General features: G+C 39.3%; 1 protein-coding gene across 1 annotated transcript in view; it reads left to right on the top strand.

Annotated features, from left to right (window-relative positions):
• Window positions 1-488: 488 nt before the first annotated feature.
• LOC133631457 (aminopeptidase N-like) overlaps window positions 489-19,219 on the top strand; it is a 46,848-nt gene continuing 28,117 nt past the window's right edge. The window contains exons 1-8 of the mRNA XM_062023658.1: window positions 489-1,100; window positions 1,314-1,456; window positions 6,418-6,554; window positions 6,671-6,785; window positions 11,730-11,884; window positions 13,937-14,050; window positions 16,024-16,167; window positions 19,151-19,216. Coding sequence (XP_061879642.1) covers window positions 496-1,100; window positions 1,314-1,456; window positions 6,418-6,554; window positions 6,671-6,785; window positions 11,730-11,884; window positions 13,937-14,050; window positions 16,024-16,167; window positions 19,151-19,216 — 1,479 coding nt within the window. The 5' untranslated portion in view covers window positions 489-495. The remainder of the gene's footprint in view (window positions 1,101-1,313; window positions 1,457-6,417; window positions 6,555-6,670; window positions 6,786-11,729; window positions 11,885-13,936; window positions 14,051-16,023; window positions 16,168-19,150; window positions 19,217-19,219) is intronic.

The raw sequence follows: 19,219 nt of genomic DNA, 5'->3' as shown, positions 1-19,219 counted from the left end.
CATTTGGTTCCACCTCACCTTGCCACCACATCCACGACCATGACAGTACGATCGGACCAGAAATGGACCCGGTAGGAAGCACATGGGGCCAGCGTCCTTGCTGGCAGTGTTCTGATTCCTTAATGACAGTATTCTGTTTCCTTAACAGTGTTTTGTTTCCTTAAAGGAAGTGTTTTGATTTCTTAATGACAGTGTCCTGGTTCTGTTCTGTTTCCTTAATGGCATCTGCAGTGTTCTGGTTCCTTATTGGCAATGTTCTGGCTCCAAAGTAATAATTTTCCGCACACCCAGATGTTTAACAAGGATGATTTCCAAGACCATGTAACACGTACTCTTTGCTCCCTCTTCAACGTCCAGGTTAATGTTTAACACAAACAGACTTGGGTCGGTCCGGCCAAGCCCTGTTTATGCTTGGGCGGTGACTGGCATGCAGATAAGTTCTTGCAGATCCGAGAGAGCACAGAGAGCCGTTAGACCTTCAGGACAGCGGTCAAGATGTCAAAGAGCTCCACTTCTAAGGCTTTTGCTGCCGCATTTGTCATTCTGGCGGTGTCTGTCATTGGCAGCTTGGTCACCATGATCATTATGTACAAGATTCAGATCGCACCCATGAACCCCTCACCTCGTCCGACCTATCCTACCACGACCTTGGGACCGGCGCCTGCGATGCGGCTGCCAACGAGTCTGGTCCCCGAAAACTACAACATCATTCTAAAAATGGATTTCTACTCCAAAATCGTGGAGGAGGTGAATGTCACGACTCCCAACCAAACCCTGCTGTTTTCCGGTACCTCCTTGGTACGCTTCCGTTGTGTGGAGAAGACCCAGAGCGTTTACCTGCACAGTCGGGACCTGCTGGTCTCTGACGCTGTGGTAAAGAACGAAGACGAGAACAAGAAGATCAGTATTCTGAGCATGACGCCTCACCAAGACCAAAGTGACTTCTTGAGGTTTGAGTTGACTGAAGCGCTGGAGAAAGGAAGGAACTACAGCTTGTTGGTGTCCTTCAGTGGACACATGTCAGACCAGCTCCACGGACTGTATGTTAGCACCTATGATGAACGTCATGCACGGTCTCAAAGTCCATCAAACACACACAGGTGAGTCTGTATTGTTTATCATTTTAATCCTCATATTCTTCATACCACCAGCTAAAACAGTAAACCAGTTACTTTAAAAAAATAAACGGATTTTATATTTTTATGAATTAATTTCAGTAAGGCGGTAGCAATACTGCCCTTGTCCTATAAGCTTCTTGGACCATTAAACGATAAGTAGGATTATGAAATTTAAAAACATGTTATTCTTTGCAGATTTCTTGCCAGTACAAATCTGCAGCCGACAGCCGCCAGACGAGTGTTTCCTTGTTTTGATGAGCCTCAAATGAAAGCCGTGTTCCACGTCACCATCGTTCACAGACGAACGATGACAGCGCTTGGAAACGCAGAAGTGTCTGGTAAATCAATTCAATGCCAATAACTTTTGGAATGTGACCTCTATTCCCTTCATATTGGATAGAATAGAATAGACTTTATTTGTCACACATCGCAAATTTTGTTGGCTCGTGCCGTAAAAAATGTAGTTTGTGCTTTGTGCTGTCAACATTTGAAGTAATTCTAAAATATATCTTCTGACCAGTGATGTCATCCAGAACCCCCCCAGCTCGTCCAAAGGTGCACCAAACAATTCTGCTGTCAAAAACGATTCTAAAACTGATCATCAATGAGTGAGATGGGCTGATTACCCATACTGATACCGATCACATGTACTGTATCAACTGTAAAATGTTTCCATTTATTTATGTTAAGAGCTCTTGACAGCATAACAATACCTACAGGACAGTTAAACTATGACATAAAATTGTTCAAAATTGATCAAAACAAAGTCAATATTACACAATAACTAAACTAACATAAATTGTTGCGAAAATATAAAAATCCATCTAATTATCTGGTATCGATTTGGTGGTATTGATGCATATTTCTGGTCTTGTCATCCTCGTCCGGACAGAAGGGCGACACAGCAATGCGGCTGGATCAAAAGAGACATTGGAGACGCTTTACTGAACCAAAAGTTGCTTTATTACAAGCGAGCGTCATTATACAGGACTACAGTTCCTGGAGGAGCTCAGGTCAAAAATGAAGGACTCCTAACTTGGAGAAGCCAAACCATCAGTTTTATATTCCTCCTTCTTGTCTCTCTGTGTGTGCTAAGTCAGGAGAGTACATCCTGACCATAAAAGGAGATGTTCGTGTGTAAGTGTTTGAAAAACAACTGCTCTAAATCATAACTTAAATGTTGGCATTGAGCTAGACAGGTAGTCTTTTCTCAAGAATAGTGCTATCACTTTTGCATTCCGAAGTCCCAATTAGGGCCTCTTTCCTACAAGAAGTGATCCAATCCTCCTGCCAATATCAAACTAAGGGGCCTTATCTTATTATGTGCTCAAACTGAAATACCACTGTTTACTTGGTGGTTTGCTTTCTCCAAGATACATATGAACATTCACCATATGCAAAACATAATATGAGTTAATTAATTCACTTCAGTATCAACACCACCAATTTATGGATCAATCCACCCTTCTCTTACGTGTTGTGTTGACTGTGACATTGCTGACGCATGTACAGTTGTTGTTATATTATCCTCTGCTGTAACGTGCTTCCATCTACACTTCTTAAACTTTACTGAGCACTTTGTGGCGTTGTTTCAAGCTAGCTTAGCTGTTAGCTTAGCTACCGGCATGCCTGCTACTGACTTGCTCTTGATGTATAACATGTTTATCGTTCGCAATCATTATTAGAGACAAGAACACACATCTTTTTTTTTCGTTTTAGGATTTTAAAGATGATTAAAAAAAGCTTGGAAAATGTGGCACATGGGAGTCACCGTTTTAGCCTTCAAAGCCGTCGAAAACAACTTCCAAACCCTCCATCAATGTTTTGTATACACACTGCAAGTAGAGATGTCTGATAATATCGGCCTGCCGATATTATCGGCCGATAAATGCTTTAAAATGTAATATCGGAAATTATCGGTATGGTTTTTTTAATTATCGGTATGGTTTTTTTGTTTTTTTTTGTTTTTGTTTTTATAATTAAATCAACATAAAAAACACAAGATACACTTACAATTAGTGCACCAACCCAAAAAACCTCCCTCCCCCATTTACACTCATTCACACAAAAGGGTTGTTTCTTTCTGTTATTAATATTCTGGTTCCTACATTATATATCAATATATATCGTGGCGAAGTTGGTAGAGTGGCTGTGCCAGCAATCGGAGTGTTGCTGGTTACTGGGGTTCAATTCCCACCTTCTACCTTCCTAGTCACGTCCGTTGTGTCCTTGGGCAAGACACTTCACCCTTTGCCTCTGATGGCTGCTGGTTAGCGCCTTGCATGGCAGCTCCCGCCATCAGTGTGTGAATGTGTGTGTGAATGGGTAAATGTGGAAATACTGTCAAAGCGCTTTGAGTACCTTGAAGGTAGAAAAGCGCTATACAAGTATAACCCAATATCAATACAGTCTGCAAGGGATACAGTCCGTAAGCACACATGATTGTGCGTGCTGCTGGTCCACTAATAGTACTAACCTTTAACAGTTAATTTGACTCATTTTCATTAATTACTAGTTTCTATGTAACTGTTTTTATATTGTTTTACTTTCTTTTTTATTCAAGAAAATGTTTTTAACTTATTTATCTTATTTTATAATTTAAAAAAAAAAAAGGACATTATCTTCACCATATCTGGTTGTCCAAATTAGGCATAATAATGTGTTAATTCCACGACTGTACATATCGTTATCGGTTGATATCGGTATCAGTAATTAAGAGTTGGACAATATCGGAATATCGGATATCGGCAAAAAGCCATTATCGACATCCCTAACGGCAAGTATATATAAATATGTATTTATATATATATATATATATATATATATATATATATATATATATATATATATATATATATATATATATATATATATATATATATATATGTATATATATATATATATATATATATATATATATATTATGTAGTAACAGACACATTCATAACAATATGAAATTTGTACATTATTTATCATATTTTGGTCATTTTAACACGCGAAGTCCCAGAGAAGGGTCAATTGACATTTTTACCTAGAAAACACACAAGAGGGTCATTTGACCCCTAGTCCCCCCTGTGGACACTCCTTTTGTTATGAAAATGTGGCTGTTAGTGGCACACGGCAGGGGGCCACTTGAGCCTGTGTGGGGGAGGGGACCTTACAGCTCAAGCTTTAGTTCTGAGGTAGGTTGTGTGTGTTTTTGCAAGGATCAACAGAATGAAGGGATCAACACTCTGACATTTATTGTTAAAAAAAATACAAAACAAAACATATTTACAAAGAATGAAAAAGCAACTGTTTTCCCAGTTTTGGTGTGGAGGGTTGTTGCAGAAGCAATTGTTATTTTTGTGTGCCAAAAATAGTTTAAAAAAAAAAATTTACAAAGAAAAAAGCATATTTACAAAGAATGAAAAACCATGTCCATGTAAACGTGACTGACATACATTTGAGCAGTCACTCACAATCCTGGCACTGCCATTGCTCCTTTCGGCATTTCCCACATGTATAATTTTTCTGTCTACCTAGACAAACTGCCCCTAACAGCCTCATTACCATAACAAAATGAGTGATTAGTGTATTCGGGAAAAGCGTCGGGCCAAATGACCCCTCTCTGGGTCTTCTAGGTAGACAGAAAAATGCTGGGACTTCTAGTGTTAATAAATGCCGGGACTGACTTCCTCCGAGGAGTGATTTCCGTTTCCATAGCAGCGCACTTCCGACTTCTGGCAAAAAATGTGCGCTACAAATGTGGATTTTGAAGCCAAGCTATTTTGACATAAATGGAGTGCTTACCCAAATAAACCGGCAAAAACGTCACTGGCCAGCTGGACCAAACAGTCCATTGAGTGAGTCTCTATAATATTGATCGTGATACACGCAGCACCATGCCTGTTATTACAACTACAGTACATACACGGACCAGCTAGCTGTGTACAAACAAAACATGAAATGTTGGCTAATACTTTACAGATATGATTGTTCATGTTTTTCAGTCAGTACATATTGGTGTCCTATTGCATTGTGTTGTGCATTACTAACTCAAACGCTATTCAGGTGCTGACGCATAAGCTAGCTTATCTCTCGCCATAGTTAGTTTTAACGGCTAATATTGAAGCACGTCGATGTGTTACTACGAAAAAAAGAGTTTCTCCGTGTTCACTCTTACAATAACAATGTCGGTACAGCTTCGTTGTTATAAAGGTTAAGGAAGGTAAATGAAACATTGTTGACTGTTTTTGGAATGGATTTTTACATGTTAAAATGCAAAAAACTTTTCTTCTTGTCTGTCATGATTATGAAGGATAGGAGAAATTCCCCAAAATTGCAGTTCCCCTTTAGGAAACTAGAGAATGCTGTTTATGTGCAGTAATAGTGAGGATTTTTTAAAATTTTGTGTATGGAGACACTTAATTCACTTCTGACCATAACTAAAAAGTGCCATTTCATTATCACTCATCATTATTAATACTGAAATATCAATACTGCAATTGTTTTTTGACAGCACAAATGTTTCGGACGAGTTTGGAGGGATATGGACCGGTGGATGGGGTGTAGACGAAGCAGGAACAACAATGTGTAACAATATATAAACTCTTTGTTGATCAAACGACACAATTGTCATCCTCTGCGTAGCTTACACTTACTCCCTGTTTCTGTCTACGGCGCTATGCCTTCTGTAGTATATAAACATTTACTACCTAGTTTACAAGTATTTATATATTTATTTAACCTTAATTATTTATCCACGGTAAAACAATTAAAAACTTGTTATCATTTGCAATCCTGGCCTAGCAAAGAGTTAGTTTTTACATGACAGAGAGGTTGAAGTGTGATGATAATCTCCCAACAAAGATTTGCGCTCTGGATCATTTCAATGGTTCACAAATGCTCTTAACATGCGGGGGTAAATGTGTTGGAACATAAATGAATGTTTGAGATCCCACGTACTTGTGACAGTGGGTGTGTGGTCAATATGATGGTGTTGGATCCTAGTATTATCCTCTCAGGTGGCATCGTGTTGCATCACAAAAGGGTGAAACCATTTTTGGTTGAGTTTGAATGATAAATACTTGGATATTGCATCAACAACTCGTACTAGACTAAAGCTGTCCTATCAAGTCTGAGTGTGAACCGATGAAACCGGAAAGTCTTCTAAGACATTCCAAGCAGTCTAGTTCAATGTTCATCAGACATCAATGGCTGCGTGTTTACGCTTGAAATGTCTTCTGGTGGTTGAAGAAGATTTTGAAGCGCTCACAACAAAGTCCAACGTGTTTGTATACACTTTCTACTCTTTCAGGTGCTGATATTCTAGACGACGACGACTGGATGGAGACTCGTTTCTATCCAACACCAAAGATGTCAACCTACCTTTTAGCGTTCACCGTTTCAGAGTTGACGTCTTCCCCCGCCGCACATGAGCGTGTCAAAATTCAGGTACGTCTTGAAAAGAAGCACACAGGTTATCCACCTGCCGGAAGTATGCTTAGCACCAGCATTTGTTCCAAGAAAAAGAGAATAAAGATGTTTTATTTTTTTTTACTGTTTTTCAGATATTTGCTCGACCAGAGGCCAGAAGAGCCACCGTATATGCAGCAAACATCACTGGACTTATACTCAAGTTCTACGAGAAGCACTTTCAAATTAATTACCTTCAGAAAAAGCTAGGTAAGAAGTAATCCAACTTAGTAAATGATTTAAAAAAAACATGCAGTGTGTGCTGCAGAACTTTGAGTAAACACCTCTAAAAGACTGTCCCTCAAGTTTAAACCAGGAGTCTTCAACAATATCTAAGCCAAGGACCTCCAAACGGATGGACAGTTTTTATATCCTGCATGAAATAGTATTTGAAATTACAAAACCCAAATCCAGTGAAGTTGACACGTTGTGTAATTCGTAAATAAACCAGAATACAATGATTTGCAAATCCTTTTCAACTTATATTCAATTGAATAGACTGCAAAGACAAGATATTTAATGTTCGAACTGAGAAACTTTTTTTTTTTTTTTTCAAATAATCATTAAATTAGAATTTAATGGCAGCATTTGTACCACTGTGTTACATGGCCTTTCCTTTTAACAACACAGGCCAGTCTAGTACCCGCACTCTTTTACTATGAAGCCACGCAGTTGTAACACGTGGCTTGGCATTGTCTTGCTGAAATAAGCAGGGGCGTCCGTGATAACGTTGCTTGTATGTCAACATATTCATCCATCCATCCATTTTCTACCGCTTATTCCCTTCGGGGTCGCGGGGGGTGCTGGAGCCTATCTCAGCTACAATCGGGCGGAAGGCGGGGTACACCCTGGACAAGTCGCCACCTCATCGCAGGGCCAACACAGATAGACAGAAAACATTCACACTCACATTCACACACTAGGGCCAATTTAGTTTTGCCAATCAACCTATCCCCAGTTGCTCCAAAACCTGTAATGTGTGTGTTACCCATGCCTTGGGCACTAATACACCCCCATACCATCACAGATGCTGGCTTTTGAACTTTGCGCCTAGAACAATCCGGATGGTTTTTTTCCTCTTTGGTCCGGAGGACACAACGTCCACAGTTTCCAAAAACAATTTAAAATGTGGACTTGTCAGACCACAGAACACTTTTACACCTTGCATCAGCCGGTGGCGTTTCTGGGTGTTGTTGATGAATGGCTTTGGCTTCGCATAGTAGAGTTTTAACTTGCACTTACAGATGTAGCGACAAACTGTAGTTACTGACAGTGGGTTTCTGAAGTGTTCCGGAGCCCATGTGGTGATATCCTTTACACACTGATGTCGGTTTTTGATGCAATACCGCCTGAGGGATCGTAGGTCTCGGGCATTCAATGTTTTTTATTATGCTTACGTGCAGTGATTTCTCCAGATTCTCTGAACCTTTTGATGATATTACGGACCGTAGATGGAGAAATCCCTAAATTCTTTGCAATAGCTGGTTGAGATATGTTGTTCTTAAACTGTTCGACAATTTGCTCATGCATTGTCTATTGTGAGCAAACTGTGGTGCTGAATTTCCCCCAGGGATCAATAAAGTACTTTCTATTCTATTCTATTCTATTTGTTAACAAAGTGATGACCCTCGCCCCATCATTGTTTGTGAATGACTGAGCATTTCATGGAATCTACTTTTATACCCAATCATGGCACCCACCTGTTCCCAATTAGCCCATTCACTTGTGGGATGTTCCAAATAAGTGTTTGATGAGCATTCCTCAACTTTCGCAGTCTTTTTTGCCACTTGTGCCAGCTTTTTTGAAACATGTTGCAGGCATCAAATTCCAAATGAGCTAACATTTGCAAAAAATAACAACGTTTCTCATTTCGAACATTAAGTATCTTGTCTTTGCAGTCTATTCCATTAAATATAGGTTGAAAAGGATTTGCAAATCATTGTATTCTGTTTTTATCTATAATTTACATAACGTGCCAACTTCACTGGTTTTGGGTTTTGCAAACTTGTCGGAAAGGTATCTAGTTATTGCACAAAGATATTCAAGTAATACAGAATAGGGTCGCTTATAGCTAGCTGGCAAATCGTGTTCTAATTGTTAGCTGGCAGCTTGCACCGCTGATCGCTAGCTATCTTAAATGCGAACACGTATGTGACGGTATAATTATTTATTCATGTTTTTGTTTCAAACCTGTAAGGTAGAGTGAATATGGTGCTCATGTTACTACCATGTATAAACTACACTACAGTGTGTTGGATTGGATCAATGTTGTTGTGTATTTAAAGACGTTTCAAGTAGTGGAAAAGTTTAAGTGGGAACATAAAAAAGCATATTTTGAAACAGTCTAATCAACCAAAAATTTCACAACCCGCCTTCAGTTCCTGTGAAGAACCCTTGGGGGTTGCGGAAACCCTGTTTAGTTAAAAATGCATTAAAATCAGTTGAAGTAAAGTTACTTTTATTTCAAAAGTGTATATATTCTTGAATATTCAAACTGTATGTGATTAATCTTGGCAAGAAAGGTTCTTATACACAGAGGTCAGGTATTGCAAAGAAAACTCGTTGACCACCTTGGAACATTTCTTTCTAGCAAGTTCTGCTTCAAGGGTTGCTGCCCCATCTGTAACAACAAATCGCTATGCATCTTGTTGCTGAGCTAATGATTCCCAACTTTTTATACCAAAACGCTTTCGAAGAGCTTCACGTTTTTCAAAGCAAAGTTTACTAAAGAGGACTTGTTCAACCATGACTGGACCAACTGGTGTGGCCAACTCTCTGAAAAATAGATGTGTATTTCTGCCCTGGATCAAAAGAGACGTCAGAGACGCTTTGCTGAACAAAAAGTTGCTTTATTACAAGCGAGTGTCATTATACAGGACTGCAGTACCTGGAGGAGGTCAAGTAAAAATAATGAGGCACTCCTAACTTGGAGGAGCCGAACCACCGTCTTATATTCCCTCTTTCTCTGTCTGGGTGTGCGTTAATTCAGTGTGTGAATCTGTGTGTTAATGGGTGAATGTGGAAATAGTGTCGAAGCGCTTTGAGTACCTTGAAGGTAGAAAAGCGCTATACAGGTACAAAACCCAAAACCAGTGAATTTGGCACGTTGTGTAATTTGTAAATAAAAAACAAAATACAATGATTTGCAAATCCTTTTCAACTTATATTCAATTGAATAGACTGCAAAGACAAGATACTTAATGTTCGAACTGAGAAACTTAAATAATCATAAACGTAGAATTTAATGGCAGCAACACATTGCAAAAAAGTTGGCACAGGGGCATTTTTAACACTGTGTTATTATTTCCTTTTAACAACACTCAGTAAACGTTTGGGAACTGAAGAGATCAATTTTTGAAGCTTTTCAGGTGGAATTCTTTACCATTTTTGCTTGATGTACAGCTTAAGTTGTTCAACAGTCAAAATACCACAACAATCCGTTGTGGTATTTTAGGCTTCATAATACACCACACATTTTCAATGGGAGACAGGTCTGGACTACAGGCAGGCCGGTCACGTACCCACACTCATTTACTATGAAGCCACGCTGTTGTAACACGTGGCTTGGCATTGTCTTGCTGAAATAAGCAGGGGCGTCCATGATAACGTTGCTTGGATGGCAACATATGCTGCTCCAAAACCTGTATGTATCTTTCAGCGTTAATGGTGCCTTCACAGATGTGTAAGTTGGGCACTAATACACCCCCATACCATCACAGATACTGGCTTTTGAAATTTGCGCCTATAACAGACCGGATAGTTCTTTTCCTCTTTGGTCCGGAGGACACGACGTCCACAGTTTCCCAAAAAATGTGTAAATGTGTACTCGTCAGACCACAGAACACTTTTACACTTTGTATCAGTCCATCTTAGATGAGCTTGGGCCCAGCGAAGCCGGCGGCGTTTCTGGGTGTTGTTGATAAATGGCTTCGGCTTTGCATAGTAGAGTTTTAACTTGCACTTACAGATTTAGCGACAAACTGTAGTTACTGACAGTGGTTTTCTGAAGTGTTCCTGAGCCCATGTGGTGATATCCTTTACACACTGAATGCGCTTTTTGATGCAGTACCGCCTAAGGAATCAAAGGTCCGTAATATCATCGCTTACGTGCAGTGATTTCTCCAGATTCTCTGAACCTTTTAAATATTATTATGGACTGTAGATGGTGAAAACCTTAAATTCCTCGTTGAAAAATGTTGTTCTTAAACTGTTCGACAATTTGCTCACGTATTTGTTCACACTTTCTGAGCCTTTTTTGCCACTTGTGCCAACTTTTTTTAAACATGTTGCAGGCATCAATTTTCAAATGAGCTAATATTTGCAAAAAATAACAAAGTTTTCCAGTTCGAAAGTTAAGTATCTTGTATTTCCAGTCTATTCAATTGAATACAGGTTGAAAAGGTTTAACAAATCATTGTATTCTGTTTTTATTTACAATTTACACAACATGCCAACTTAACTGGTTTTGGGTTTTGTATAACCCCGTTTACATTTACCATTATATTTAAGTACACACTGCACAGTGTTTTATTTTCCTATATTCAAACACAGTGTTACTGTTCAAACTGTGTGTTATGTTACAGTGGCCAAAAATATCAACTACACTTGTTAAATAAAACGTCTGCCCCGGTTTTAATAAATACTCAGGCCTAGTATGCTACTGTATTTTAATTTTGGTCATTATGGTGGTAGTTGGAGAGCCATGTGTTTTCTAAGGTGGTACTTGGTGAACAAAGTTTGAGAAGAAATGGTCTAGGTTCTCCAACCTAAAACGACATACAACATACAAACTAGTAGCAAGGAGTAGTGGCGCAGAATGAAAAGCTCAGATCAGCACGACGAAACCATGAGCAGTAATCTGATGTCTTCCTGCTGTGTATTTATGAATCATGTTAAATTGCGTCCCCCTGCCTTGTAAAAGTAAATCAGGAAGTTGTTTATTTAAGCACATTATACAATGTTTGATGTTCTTATTAAAGGTAATTTAATGTGATAAGCTAACTGGCTTTGTACCAATTTAAAAAAGGAAGTTCAATGTCTTTACGTTCATTTTTTTTTGCTACAAATTCCACAGAAGCAGATGTTATCCGTTCCTCTACAGCTCGATTTATGCATTTGTTTGTATATTCTAATTTTTCCGAATCATTCCCCCAGATCAAGTTGCGCTGCCCGATGTATCCGGCACGGCGGTGGAAAACTTGGGACTGATCACGTACGACGAGGGCGTCCTGCTGTACGAGTTGGGAGTGTCGTCACTCTTGCACAAGGAAACAATCTCCTATTCCATCGCACGTCAACTGGCTCACCAGGTAAGGCAATAAACGATGACGCATTCATGACTTCTCACTTATCCAAGAGACGCACAAAACACACATTCAAATTATTTACTGTATTCTGTTTGACACAGCACAGTCGTGACAATAAAAGGTACATGCTAGACTAATCCCGGGCTAATTATCTGTGCAGTTGGACAGTGACTATACTATTTTTTTTCTTTGACAGTACAGTGGAAGATTACATGACAATTATTTTTGCATGCCATCCAAAAAGCCAAAGGGCACATATTGTGTCGTGTCATGACTGTGGATAGGTAGATTTTATTGCATTGCACTTATTTCATCTATTGCCTCATGTTAACTCTGTTCTGAATATCTGGATATCATAAAATGTATCATTTAACTCCGGGTGTGCGTTATACAGTATCATCTTAAATTATGAAATAACTTCATATTCTTGACGCTGTTATTCTCTGTTCTGAGCACTTATGCAGACATTATTATGTCGTTGGAAACGCTCAAGGTATGTTTTTGCGAGGGTTTGTTAGCAACATAACTCCAACAGTAAAACATAGATTTTGATGGAAATGTCCCAAAAAAAACAATTTCTCGTATCTTTTACAACACATTTTATTTACTGCTTGCGGTGTTCCCAGCCTCCCATCTTGCTGTCCTCGCGCTGAGCAGAGGCTTCTGGAGATGTAGTTTATTTTCAGACCCGACCAACGCTAAAGCGCTACAAAAAAACTACACACCAAGATTTTGTTTGATACTGTCAAGCATCATGTCCTTATTGTGAAGACTTTGAAACCGCAATAGCGCGGTATCTACAATATCGTTGCAGCCCCTATATATATATATATATATATACATATATATATATATATATATATATATATATCAGTGACGTGTGGTGAGGTTCATGGCTGGTGAGGCACTGACTTCATCACAGTCAGATTTACAAACATATGAACCCTAAAGAGTATCTTATTTACCATTTGATTGGCAGGAGTTAACGGGTTGTGTTTAAAAGCTCATACCAGCATTCTTCCCTGCTTGGCACTCAGCATCAACGGTTGGAATTGGGGGTTAAATCATCAAAAATTATTCCCGGGCGCGGCGCCGCTGCTGCCCACTGCTCCCCTCACCTCCCAGGGGGTTATCAAGGGGATGGGTCAAATGCAGAGGACAAATTTCATTACACCTAGTGTGTGTGTGACAATCATTGGTACTTTAACTTAACTTTAACTTTACACATACAAACTGTAGCACACAAAAAAGCACATTTAATAAAAAAAACGTTATTATGGTCTTACCTTTACTTATAAATGAAGTCCATGCGCCGCTGTTGTGCTGGAAGGTGCGCCCTCGCCATGGAGTGCGCCTCCTGACGCTAGTGTTGTGTCGGCTGGGGCCCGCACTTGGGCTTTCCGCGTGCAACATTGGATCTATTTGGAAAAGTTATTTGGTAGGAAGCCAAAGGGTGCGGGGGCAGAGGAGTGTGATCCCACGATAGTTAGAACACACCCTCCGGTTCCCCAATAAATTCCCAAAATATAATTTGTTTTAAAATAGTTTTTGATATTTCCTGCCCTCTCCCACTCTACCTTCTCGACGCCCACTCTAGCTGACGCAATACAAGTGACTTCACTAACCCTCTTCCGATTACGACAAAACAATAATCATCTAGAAAACATATATTTTCAACATCTTCTTTCTGTCCGTCATCACTGATTCTTATTGTTTGCCAATAACGTAACTAACGTAACTACAGTAAATACACAGTTGCTCAGTGTCGTGTATAGGAAAAGGTATTACAAAGCATTTTCATCGAAAAACGAGTATAACAAAAATCAAGGTAAGACTGTACTATAAAAACTAGTTTGTAGTGCTTTCCTTATGGGATATTAGTCCATCGTCTCCACTTTGCCGCAGGTGTGTTTTCTTGCTGCCCACAGTCCCCTAGAGGATAACATGAGTCCCTTGACTGCAACTAACAGCCATGCTGATCCTCGCTCACATCCAAGTTCGGACTCATACGTTCAGTGTGTTCAAATGTGTTTGTTCTGATTCTTTTTTTTACAGTGGTTTGGAAACTTGGTGACAATGAAATGGTGGAATGAAGTTTGGCTAAAAGAAGGCTTTGCTACGTACATGTCATCGCAGGCATTGGACGACGTAGAACCGACATTCAAAGCTGTAAACTCACATTTGTGTTTTTATCAATTGAACCATTCCACCAAATTGCTCATTGAAATTCTCCCCCAATTGTCTTTTTTCAACTCCAGATCTGATAAAACACACATTGTGCTACTCAAAATGTGTATCGGTCTATCTTAGGCAACTTTATTTAATTTTATGTGCAAGGTTCCTCAGCTGAACATCAGTCATTTGAGTAACAGGACTGCAAGTAAAAGGAGTGACTTTTTAGCGTAGAATTAGCAAATACATGAAATATATCCATGTGACATTTATGCTAATAGTATGTTGATATAAAGCGCGGTACAAAATGTATTAAAAAAAACATTAAAAAATCATGTGGCTAGTAACAACAGTGAATTATAGCGTATAATTAGCTGATACGTGAAATATAGCCACATACCATTTATGCTAATAGCATGTTGACATGAAGCACATTACAGTGATTTAACAACAACATGTATATAAAGATAAGCAAAAAAACATCACAAAATAATTTGTACGTAGCAGGATTGTGATTAGACTTGAAATCCCAGCCATAGTTGAAATATGATCCACTAACCACGTTAAACCCAGATTCCGATTTAACAAAGGTCTTAACTCATTCTCCTTCTTTGCCACATCAATATGGAATGCACTCCCAACAGGTGTAAAAGAAAGGGCCTCTCTATCCTCCTTCAAAACCGCACTAAAAGAACACCTCCAGTCAACCTTAACCCTTGACTAACCCCCTTCCGCATCCCACCTCCCCGGATTGTAAATAACCAAATATAAATAATCAAATGTATATACTTGTTCTTATGCTTTCTAAACTCACTATGTTCTTTGCTCGCTGAACATATCCTACCAAGTCAGACCTACACTGTTTCAATGTCCATCTCTCTGATGATGCAATTGTTGATGACCGAAGTGCTGATATCAACTAAACCCTCCTCATCCCACCCCCCGGATTGTAAATATTGTACATAATGTAAATAATTCAATGTATATACTCTGATGATTAACTTGTGGGATGACTGTATTATGCTGATAGTATATATTTGTACCATGAATTGATTAACGTGGACCACGACTTAAACAAGTTGAAAGACTTATTGGTGTTACCATTTAGTGGTCAATTGTACGGAATATGTACTGTACTGTGCAATCTACTAATAAAAGTTTCAATCAATCAATCAATATACAGTACAGGCTAAAAGTTTAGACACACCTTCTCATTTTAATGTGTTTTCTTTATTTTCATGACTTTACATTGGAGATTGTCACATCAAAACTATGAATGAACACATGTGGAGTTATGTACTTAACAAAAAAAGGTGAAATCACTGAAAACATGTTTTATATTCTAGTTTCTTCAAAATAGCCACCCTTTGCTCGGATTACTTTTTCGCACACTCTCTGCATTCTCTCGATGAGCTTCAAGAGGTAGTCACCTGAAATGGTTTTCACTTCACAGGTGGGCTTGAAGCTCATCGAGAGAATGCCAAGAGTGTGCAAAGCAGTAATCAGAGCCAAAGGTGGCTATTTTGAAGAAACTACAATACAAAACATGTTCTCAGTTATTTCACCTTTTTTTGTTAAGTACATAACTCCACATGTGTTCATTCATGGTTTTGATGCCTTCAGTGACAATCTACAATGTAAATAGTCATGAAAACAAAGAAAACGCAATGAATGAGGAGAAGGTGTGTCCAAAATTTTGGCCTGTACTGTACATCAAAATAAATGAGTGTACTTGTGTTCCTTCCGTGGGCTAAATGTTTATATTTCTTGGTAAAGTCTCATAGTCACATGTTGAAGGGAGTTTAAACTCAACTTTGAAATTGTATTCATTGAATATGCAATGAGATCAAAGGCACCAATTCGGTGGAATGGTCCAAATATTCTCGTTTCAAATGATGAGTTTTTACGAGTTACTTCATGCGTGTTTGGCCTTTTTTCAAACATGTGATTCATTTGAATGTCCTATGCAGGGTGAAATTAATATCATGAGTGAACTCCATGCAGCCTTTGAGCAGGACGCGCTGGCTTCTTCCCATCCTCTCAGCGTCCCACACCAAGATGTCCTGTCCACTCCACAGATCACGGCCTTACTTGATGATCTCAACAACTTCAAGGTACGGTCATCTAAACACACATGTACAAAATACGTATTCCATTTGGTAACACTCGCACAAATGTATTGTAACATTGTTATGCTAGATGTTTTGTAACAGAGAAACAGAAAAAGTGATACATGATGTTATTATTGGTGTTTGACTGATAAGAATATTTCTTGGTTGACACGGTAGGGAGCTGTTGTGCTGAGAATGCTGGCAGACGTTGTGGGTCAAAGAGTTTTCAACAAAGGGGTTCAAGTAAGCTTAAATATATTTACGTCCAAATCAACTTGAATTCATGTACCGTATGTCTTCTACTGGTCTGAACACACCCTTTATCCGTTCCTCCAGGAATTCACGATATTGTGATCAATTCATGCAAGTTCAACCAATCAGTGTGAATTATGCCTCGCAGCTTTGTCCAATGCCTGCAACCTCCTTGCATATGTTGTCCAACCATCTTCATTTTCGCCAATGGAATTTGTTTCTGAGCGATGCTCAAACAAGCACGTCTACTGTCCACTCCAAACTTGTGAATGTTTCTTGGGTAGACGAAGGAGCAACAACAATGTGTAACAATTAGGGCTGGGTATTGGTACTCGATACCTTCCAGGTATCGACCGAAACAACCCGATACCAAGTAGTATCGAAACTGCGACTGTCAAACGATACCTGCAGTCGTTTTTTTTTGTATCCAGATCAAGAAAAAATGACTGTTTCTATGGTTTTGCTCGCAGCCAATCACTGCAAGCGTTCTTCGATTCAATGCGCCATGTGATTGGTCCACCACCACAACAACGATAGTTTGTATAGCGGTAAAGCGGGTTGAAGCAGTGCAGAATTGGCTGGTCATCATTCCGAGATGCCGGCAGCAAAACGGTCAAAGAGATGGTTGTACTACACGCCTGTGGCGCCAGGTACGAATAAATGCATACAATGCGGCAAGATTATTTCGGGGAAAACGGGGAATACTAGCAATATGATTAAACACCCCATCAAGCACGGAGCAAACTTAAAGACCTACTGAAATTACATTTTCTTATTTATACGGGGATAGCAGGTCCATTCTATGTGTCACACTTGATCATTTCGCGATATTGCCATATTTTTGCTGAAAGGATTTAGTAGAGAACATCGACGATAAAGTTCGCAACTTTTGGTCGCTGATAAAAAAGCCTTGCCTGTACCGGAAGTAGCGTGACGTCACAGGTTGTGGAGCGCCTCACATCTGCACATTGTTTACAATCATGGCCACCAGCAGCAAGAGCGATTCGGACCGAGAAAGCGACGATTACCCCATTAATTTGAGTGAAGATGAAAGATTCGTGGATGAGGAAAGTGAGAGTGAAGGATTAGAGGGCAGTGGAAGCGATTCAGATAGCGAAGATGCTGTGAGAGGCGGGTGGGACCTGATATTCAGCTGGGAATGACTAAAACAGTAAATAAACACAAGACATATATATACTCTATTAGCCACAACACAACCAGGCTTATATTTAATATGCCACAAATTAATCCGCATAACAAACACCTCCCCCCTCCCGTCCATATAACCCACCAATACAACTCAAACACCCGCACAACACACTCAATCCCACAGCCCAAAGTACCGTTGACCTCCGTAAAGTTCATACAGCACATATATTTCCCCAAAGTCCCCAAAGTTATGTACGTGGCATGCACATAGTGGCACGCACGTACGGGCAAGCGATCAAATGTTTGAAAGCCGCAGCTGCGTACTCATGGTACCGCGTATCCAACTCAAAGTCCTCCTGGTAAGAGTCTCTGTTGTCCCAGTTCTCCACAGGCCAATGGTAAAGCTTGACTGTCATATTTCGGGAATGTAAACAATGAAACACCGGCTACGTGTTTGTGTTGCTGCAGCCGGCCGCTACCTACCTACAGCTTTCTTCTTTGCTTCATTAAACAAATTGCAAAAGATTTACCAACACAGATGTCCAGAATACTGTGGAATTTTGCGATGAAAACAGACGACTTAATAGCTGGCCACAATGGTGTCCCAAAATGTCCGCTACAATCCGTGACGTCACACGCAGACGTCATCATACTGAGACGATTTCAGCAGGATATTTCGCGGGAAATTTAAAATTGCACTTTACTAATCTAACCCGGCCGTATTGGCATGTGTTGCAATGTTAAGATTTCATCATTGATATATAAACTATCAGACTGCGTGGTCGGTAGTAGTGGGTTTCAGTAGGCCTTTAAACCATTCCACCTTAAACACATTCAACTCGTCCTGGACATTCAAACTACCATTTTAAACTTTGATGAATAAAATCAATGAATAATCTGTCTTGCATTGTTCCACCTTTTTTGTTTTTGGGGCACAGCATTAACAAGCAGCATATCATTCCCTCTCCAGACTATTCTAGCGCCATCAAAGCACATACTGTATTTGTTATGTTGAGCATGTCAAAGGTATTTATTAAGTTGTACAAATATACTTTGAACAAAGAACATATACTTTATATTCATCTAAAATTACATACAAGTAACAAGTGCATTATTAGCTTCAGGATTATCGTAGCAATTTTAATGCTAAAAGTTGATAGCAAAGTTGTTCTAGCTTGTTTTCAATTAATTAATTGGAAGAAATATAAAAACAGTTGAATTGTAATATTTGACACCCTATTATAGCATTGCTATTTTAACATGGAAACAAATGGTAAAACATATGCTTTTGGAAAATGAGCGAATTTATCTGACACACCCATTTGGGGGAATATTCTGAGTCACATGACAACCACTCCTAAACAAAATCAATAAATGGTGATAAATATTTGATACTTACATCCAGGTTAGTAAAATGAAACGTGAAAGAAATCAGTTATGTTGCACCATTGTGGTTTGATTGTGCCGGGATTAGAAAATCATGCAATTTATTTTCTATCTTCCTCTCTTATTTGAATGGATTTTACACACAAAAAGTGTACGGAAGATGAAAGTTAACACTTGTCCCTCTTTGTCAATCTTCCAGTGGTATCTCAGGGACTTCAAGTATGGGAACGCCGACCAGGATGACCTTTGGAAGTGTATTCAAAAGGCA

Source organism: Entelurus aequoreus, linkage group LG16 (genome assembly GCF_033978785.1).
Source record: "Entelurus aequoreus isolate RoL-2023_Sb linkage group LG16, RoL_Eaeq_v1.1, whole genome shotgun sequence".
In the NCBI taxonomy this organism is placed as follows: domain Eukaryota; kingdom Metazoa; phylum Chordata; class Actinopteri; order Syngnathiformes; family Syngnathidae; genus Entelurus; species Entelurus aequoreus.
The sequence above is the reverse complement of the archived record's forward strand: the minus strand, read 5'-3'. Positions and strand labels throughout refer to the sequence as shown.